This window comes from Acanthisitta chloris, unplaced genomic scaffold, assembly GCF_000695815.1.
Source record: "Acanthisitta chloris isolate BGI_N310 unplaced genomic scaffold, ASM69581v1 scaffold1509, whole genome shotgun sequence".
NCBI classification, from domain to species: domain Eukaryota; kingdom Metazoa; phylum Chordata; class Aves; order Passeriformes; family Acanthisittidae; genus Acanthisitta; species Acanthisitta chloris.
Window position 1 is genome coordinate 118,274 of NW_008692885.1, and position 8,538 is coordinate 126,811.

General features: G+C 40.9%; 1 protein-coding gene across 1 annotated transcript; it reads right to left on the bottom strand.

Annotated features, from left to right (window-relative positions):
• Position 1: 1 nt before the first annotated feature.
• Positions 2-6,733, bottom strand: CD164 (CD164 molecule, sialomucin; the record flags this gene model as incomplete). Its single annotated transcript, XM_009082829.1, has 4 exons — positions 2-318; positions 1,259-1,333; positions 2,492-2,662; positions 6,650-6,733. Coding segments are annotated over 4 exons (494 nt in total), but the record flags the coding sequence as incomplete, so codon positions are not given.
• Positions 6,734-8,538: the final 1,805 nt, after the last annotated feature.

The window sequence follows — 8,538 nt, forward strand, 5'->3', positions numbered from 1 at the left end:
CCCAAGTATAATGTTGCAAAAATATTCTTTTTAAAGTCTTCTTTTAGAGATTTAAAGGATATTATGATCTGCTGTCTTCCAGGAGCAACAGAAAACATTTTGGTTCAGTGAACTACAGGTGTTGGGCTATTAGTCCATTATAAAGTGGCAGGTCCTAAAGTGTGTGGTAGTTTCGGTCTTTTGACTTGCAGAATTTGTACAGAAAGAAAACAACAGCCTGCAGACCCAGAACAAGGACAATTCCACCTATGAAACTCGCAGCATCAAATGTAGATTTGCGTGGAAGAGGTGCAGGAGTCACAGTAGTAGCATTTGAACCTGTTAAACACATCAGAAATTATAAGTACGCAATGCTCACAACAGGTTTTTTTAGTGCTGATTTCTTTGTATTAAGATTACTCAAAACATCGGAACACCAATATGAAGACCAAAACCTATTAAAAGTAAAGACACGTCAGCATCTTGAGTAGATGAGTGATACTGAAGTTCTGACGAAATACTGCTGGTACAAGGCTAGAGATAATTATAGTTAAACTGTTCTGGACCTCACTACTGAGCAATACCCAGCTGGACTTTATTTGTACTTCAAAAAGCCAAAGCTTTCCTCCTTTACATACCATGTTATTGATATGCTCACATTCAAAACACATTTTCCAGTCTCTGCTCCTTGCTCCAGTTTCTTTTTGCTTAAATTCAAAATAAATTGTTATCCACTGTACTCCTAGAGTTTTGCTTAAAGAAATCAGCTGAGGTCATGACACATGAATCTGGAAGTAACAGCCAGCTGATGAAGAGAGCTTTACTCTGTGAGAGCTTTTCATACCTATGACTGACGCTGAAATAAAATACTTCAGCTTATTCCCATCACTGTAGCTCAATTTTATTTAACAACAACAAAAAAAGAAGGTATCCCATATTATCCTGCAAGTGAAAAACAAAATACCACCTCCCAAAGACAGGAGAGTTAACCAGTGACTTCCAGCAACACTATGAAAATGTCCAGCTGATTTCATTTGACCAACATGTTTCTGACTTTCAATATCTCACCAACTAGCTCTTTTTTTTCAGGCTATTATCTTGCTACATACATATATCACCTTAACAAAATTAGACTTGCCATAAAGTTAGAATTGACAACAGTAGACACCACAATACTACTTTAATTCTGTTGCTTGGTGAGTCTTTCAAGATAACACTTTTAAAGCAATACCAATTTCTAAGTATTTTATGCTTTAATTATGCTAGTGGTAGCACTTACCTGGAACAGTGGTTGTTGTGGTAGTTGAAGTAGTTGTAGGTAGAGGTGCATGTGTAGTTCCATTGGTGACATTAGCTGTTTGAGAGAAGACAGTATGTGCACACCATAAACTTCAATACAAAGTCTGCAAGCACTGTAGTTCAAATGCAAATGATTTTTCTTGTTTTGCTTTAACAAGAACGAACTTTGCCCTCAGACTGTATCCCACACAATATAGGTGTTCAGCTGCATGGCATAAAGCCACATTTCTGCAATATGGATTATTTCTAAACTTGCATAACATTGTTATCCAAATATTTCAAGATTCTCCACAGATCAGACAGTGATTCTTCATTCAGACAAAACCACTGTTCTTTCAAGTACTAGTACAGATCTTTGTATGTGAACAAGAGTGAAGACAGCTGCTCCAAGACAACTGAGAATCTGCATCAAGGCAAAGGACTTTCATTACACAGCCCTTAGAATCAGTCAGTACTAACTGTATTTTAAAAAGTACTTAATGTAGTATCTTGACAGAAGATACACACTCACAGGGCAGCAAAATTTAACTCTTTCTCCTCCTGTCCCCAAAAACACTAACTGTGAATGCCATCACTGAAATAAAACCACTGACCTATAGCTATGCTGTCTCCTAGAAGCTCTTCCATTATCGAGCCAGAACCACTGGGTCCCTGACCACTCTCCCCCTCCCCTGCAGATCAGTATTGCTAGAAATTAACTGGTATTCCACTATGTGCCTGGGACAAGTGCCAACATTTGTAGGTTTACTCAAAGCTAAACATCACCCTGCTGTACATTAGGCTGTTCTGAGCCCAATCAAATATCATCAACTTGTTACCTTCCAGCTCCCTTGAGCAGCAGATGCTTTTAAAGGTGAGATGATATTTTCAAGAACTTTGCTGTTAAGATGGCAGAGAAATTTTTGAACAAAAAAATAAATCTCCTTAGAATTCATGATTAGTGGAAATGACTAATTCAAACAATTACCACTGAGCCAATTCTTAACAGAGAAAATGCTTCTTGCCAATATAATTAAGAGTTTTATAAAACCCACTTCTTCCAAACCTTGGAACCATTTACGTATTCCATACATCAGATATTTAGTAGCCAAGCTACTACAGTGAACTGTGGAAGAAGCCCTTGTCCATTTTATCCACCAGTTCCTAGTTTACTGCTCTTCTATGTTCAGTATTACTGTATTACCTGTAGTAGGATGAGCTGTGGGAGCAGGACTGGCTGTGGTAGCATTGGAAGACGCTGTGGTAGTATTGGAAGACGCTGTGGTAGCATTGGAAGATGCTGTGGTAGCATTGGAAGATGCTGTGGTAGCACTGGAATGTGACGTAGGAACAACGGAATGCAACGTGGGAGCAACGGAATGTGACGTGGGAGCAACTGTAGAAGCTATGAAAAAATAAGAGAGTTACATTAAAGAGATTAATGGTGGTATTTAACTGAAAATAACTAGTTTGAAATTACAAAGCTGTTGAATCCACCATATTAACAACAAAAGTTACACGAGTGAATGCATGAAAAATCTTTTCACAGGCAGCCCAATCAAGCCCGTGTTCAACTGGCAGCTCAAGACTCCTCAAAACAGCAGTGAGAAGAGCCCTATTGTACAAGCAAGAACTGTGCTGGTTTTATACAACAGGAAACTAGGCATACAGTACTGCTTCCCAACCTCACTGCAGCTTGAACTGAGCCTGACCTATCACACTCAGCTATAAATCAGAGCAGTTGGACAACTGGGGCAGAATGGAGGGAAAACCAAGACACCATCAAGAATTTGAGAGTTTAGCTAGTTTCCTGTTCTGAAAGCTGTTGCTGGTTGTGGGTGCTCTTCCATACAGCTTCAGCATATGCTGTATGGAAAAAAAAAAAAGAACAACAAGAAACCAACCCCCTAAACACAGAACAGTAAAGCCTTCTGCAACTTACTGTATTGTCTGAGTTGATCACACACAGAAGCTTACCTAAACTGTTGCTTAATCATACACGGATACACCAGCAAGCTTCCAGATGAAATACCATTATATCCAGAAGCCTTTAATGCTCAGGCTCATTTAAGTGTAGTTATTTACATCCTGAAACAATTCGGCATGGTGGGAAACCAGAGCCAACTGTTTCTACAGAGATATACACTGGATACATCAGAATCTACATTCTCTTGGGTCCCATTTGCACCAAGTCTGTTTGGGGCCACCATAATGTTTTCCCATGTCAGTTCCTGAATGTAGTGTTGACCCATGACACTGTAAGAGCCAACAAGGTATACAGATTCCTCTCACACCTACAAAGATCCTCTACTAAAGGTGACAATTTCCTTGGATATGGAGAAGCTAAAACACAACTTGGGAACACCACTAAAAGCTTAACAGGAACATACTGTAGAAATACTCCTCTTAGATCTAGAACAAGGCATTATAACAGCATGCTGCCCTTGGAAAGCACTGGAAAATGGTACTTTTAACACCCTGAATAAGAGGTGATTGTTACAATTTTAGAAACAACACAGAAGACCAAGTCACAAGAAATTATTTCTGACTGGCTGCTGCCACCACAAGATAGCCCACAGCAGTGTGGAAGTTTCACTCCTGTTGGTGTGAGCCAGTCTTGATAGCACTGTTGCACTCATCTGCACAGGAGTATCCAGAATTTTCATTCACTACATTTTTCTAGATCTTTTCATTTGCTAGATCTTAAACCCAGAAAATCCTGTTTTTAAGTCCATTTCTTGTCAGCTTTCAGAAAAACTAAAACTGGAGTGCTTTCACAAAAGCACATGTTGAACTCTGATATAAATTACTCATCTCCTGTGAATCTGCTTTGCACAGCAAGCACAAGCTAATGAAAAGTCTGAAGCAGATATGCAACCAAGCATGTTCCTAGCATGAAGGATTTATCTTACACAGTTCTATCTCCCAGACCCTATACTTCAAAACTACATGAAGAGGTGTCTGGTTAACAATTAAAACCAGAAGGGTCATAGTTCTTCTGATTTACTGCATCTCAGATGAAGCAATGGACTTAGCAGGTGAAACGCTTTTTTTGTTCAATGTGAAACTTACTGCCTTGAGGATGCTGACAAATTCCTTGGGATATGCTGTATCTAAGAGGAAATATCCATTTTAATCTAAGAAACCAAGGCAGAAGCCAGAGACATGTGCCTAGGAAAACATGTCAGGCTTCTTGAGACACCAACAGTAAGCAGTGAACTGAATGCACAATGAAAAGTTGTGTATTTTAGTATCACATATCATATGTTTAAGCAGGAAGCAAAGGGCTTATTTACATACTTGTACATGCTTAGGTAAAATGTAGAAGGCATATTAACAAAACGTAAACAGACAAAGGAGTTGTAAACTGCTTCATATTAAGCAATGTGAAAGCTGAGTAAATACTTACAGGAACACTGTTCTTCAAGGTGACAGTGCTCCAGTGTCGCACCTTCTGTTTCATTTACACACATGTCTCCCCTGCCTTCTGCCAGAGAAGAAGACACAAGATATTTACAGGAGCAGAACTTTAAGGTGCTTGAGACATTGTTCCTAAGACAAACTGAACACCTTCTGCTAGCCAAGCTAACGTTAAAGCCACTTTAACATACAGGACTTTGGTATTATATTAATAATTAGAGAAGTCTTAATATTTTCTTTCACTACAGTTACTTCACCACTGCAATCAACACTTAGGCAATACTTACACACAGCTATGCATCATTTTGCTGTAAAAGTATAGCTTGATGTTTTTTCTTCATAGCTAATAAAATTAAACAATGTTTCTACTATTTGTGGCATCTTTCAAGTTAAACATTTTGCATCTCTTTGGCAGCATCATAAAAAAATATCTTCCTGTCTTAAAAAAAAAATACATTCAAGCAAAACTTAGTTCCAGCTCTTCAAACAGGTCCTTGACCTTGCAATTGTTGAAGACATTAGTTTCTTATTCTCTGCCTTCCTTTCTTTCTCCCTTGACTCATTTCAAGCTCTCCCTAGCAGAATTTACACAGACCTCCTGGGTGTTTGCAGTATGTGCCTGTTGATCCAACACAACATGTAGAATTCAGAAAAAGAGCTTCCTGAATGACAGAATTTATGCAAAATTCATTTCCTTAGTTGCAAAGCATCTTAGCCTCCATATATAACCTTTCTTGGTAATCTACATTTAAGTGCTACAAAAATCACTATTACAGTCAAGCCTCTTCTGTTTCCACATCACATAAGAAGTACAAATAATCCACATGAGGACTACTTATATAGTCTTTATATGACTTTGGCAACAGCAATTTCATCTCCTCCAGGACTGTGTACCAGAGGTCACCTAAATGTAGTTACATCCAGCTCACCTACAATGGGAAAAACAAGGCTCTAAATGAGACAACTAATGCTTCTTTGGCACCGCCACATTCCCTTGAGTGGGTTGGAATTCTTAGATTTATGAACACTGCTGTTAACTCATCTTATATAGTGGACTCCCCTCCCTTATTGCACTCAGTTCAGGAGTAGTGGTTGTGATCACCAGGGCCACGACTAAACCTCAAAAGGGACTGAAGCACAGAGCTGTGCCTGGATGTCAGAATCCACTCGTGCCTCTTTAACAGCAAACACTAGTTTGCCTTAAAAACATTCTGAACCACCTGGAAACCATTAGCTTATCAACTGCAGAGATTTCATTCAGAAGCCTTAAAAATTTGGGAGTATTTTGAACATGTTAAACATTTCAAGTACTCAGGTGAAGACAGATACAACTTATGAGTCAGGTTATCGACCAAAACAGTCTATTTGTGTAATGAACATTAATTTAGATGAAGTAGGTCTGGCTGGGTTTAAGGTTCTGCATGGTGTTGAGGAATGCATTTACTGCAAGTAGCTCAGTGTGGAGCTGCAGTGCAAGCTGCAGGCTGAGCTCTGTGTGGGAGCCCTAGGCAGGAGGTCATGAACTGCCAACCTTCTGCACAACAAAGGCCACAGGCGTGACTGGACCCTGAGAGACACGGCAGGAGCAGATGACCCCAGACTATCCCATGCTTAGACTATGAGGGCATAAAAGCCCAAGAGGTTCCTTTGCTGGGGGTCCCTTCTCTGATCACCAGATCAAGCTGTTCCTGTGTTACTGCACTGTGAATAACATGCTTTATGGAACAAGACACCTGAGAATCTAAAGGACATCTGGGGTCAAACCAGTAAGAAAACCTGGTGTGAGAGCATGGTGAGTAGGGAATCACATGGGGCTCACAGGAGCTGCCCCTGTGAAGGGGCTTCAGTCCTAGCAGTTAAAGTTTCTGGTGGTGGAAATTTGACAGCCAAAGTGTCTCCTGCATGGTCAGACAGGGAAGTTTCCTCAACAATGAGGAAGGAGTAAGGATCTGCACTGTGTAGTCCTCCTTACCGTCACATCTGAACCACTTGCAGCCTGTCACATTTCCGGGATTACCAATGCATGAAATGCAGTCAGAAAAGTTTCCACAGATGCCTTAAAAAAGAAAAAAAACCACAAACATTGATTAGGACAAAATTACCACTGGCAAAAAGCAACTTCACCCAGAAACAACGTCTAGATCCATACCTTCCCATACATAGACATCCCAAGTTAAGGCACAATCCTCATCGAACTGGCTACAACTGAAACCTACAACTTATAAATGCTTTTGACAAGAAATCAATACATTTCCCTCCAGACACTGAAACCAGATCCACGCCATGATTTTGCCCCTTGCAATCTCTAACTACAGTAAACTCAGATAATAGAGGATATACTACTCCAGTGAAGTTTCCAAAGTCCACCAAATTGATTTTGAAGAAGTTCATTGAAACCTCAGATGGTAAGAGCCTGGTTCCTTTCGATCATATTTTTTTTCCTCAGGTAATCTACAGCTATAAATAACCCTACAGTAGAAAGCTAGCAAAGTATGAGAAATAAAGACATGCACCTGGAGGAATTCATACACACATGCACAAAAAGGAGAGCAGAAAGAAAGCCAATCTATTCACATTTTGATCGTAGCAGGAGCCACCAATCCAACCAGCCCAGCTGCCTTTTTACGTCAATGGCAGTCAAACATTGTTGTCTTAAAGCCACAGTGACAGCACATCCGCTATGTGGATCAAGTAAGATCTGCTCCCAGTCTACAGTTTTACTGCATTAGTTTCAATGCAGACTTACTCATACAGGCATCATACTCGGAAAACCCACGTACAACCCACAGCTCCCTCAGTGCACACTCTCCTGCACATTTCACACCATATCCACCTACTCCAGGCACCTTTGGGTGACCTTTCACTTCTCTGTGAAGGGAACGCTGCTATCCACAGATCTTTGGCAATCAGCATAGTAATTTGCCTCTCAAGATAACAACTCCACATACATTAACTGACTTCAGTATTCTCACAATTTGAATTCAGACTGAATCTACCCAGCCTCCCTCTTAGTTATGGCAGGATCAGGTCAGAAACACTGACACTACTTCTTTCCTTTCACATAAGGAGATATGAAAAGACCTTTGTCGATTTGTATTAGTGAGGTTATGCAGCAGTTGCCCTGTTCCCTTCAGTAAGGCAGTGCTCAAGCTACTCTTAGAGCTGTATGACAGTTTCTGGATAACAGATTTCAGGAGGAAAAATTATCATTCCAGGTACACACCTGAGGAATTATCACAGCATGCACAGCACTGACTTCTGACAAATGAACAACGTTCACTTTTGTAAATTCCTCACCGGTACATAGAAAATTTAGCACAGTACAGCTGTGGAGACAGGGAGACAGTGCAGCCAACTAATACCACATGCCCTAGGACTTTTGAGTTTACTTTCAAAAACACCTTTCTCTGACTAGCATGGGGGAGGATCAGATTTGTGAGAGCAAAGAAAGGATGAGGAGACGTTTCTAATGAGCTCTTAACTTCAGAATCTGTAGCAGGGTGTCGGATGTTCTCCCAATGTGAAAGGCTCTCTTTGGGTCTTTTATACAGGATAACAGCAAGTTCCCCAGCTCTCCCCGTTAGCAGATGCCTGCTCTTCACCGAAAAAAAGAACTCTGGTACCACCAACTCAGCTCTTCAGCCTCGGCAAGCTGACGTTTGCTCCCAAGACAAACCTGTTGTACTGGCTCTTACACGGGGTAAATTCAGATATTCGCCTTACGCTCGAGGAGGAGAGCGCTAAGACTAAGAGACTGCGTCCTGCTGGGCCAACAGTGCCCTCTCCCGCTGCGGCACAGCGTTAACCTCGGCCGAGCAGTGCCGACCGGCCCAGGCCCCGCGGCGTGTCCCGCACTGCGCT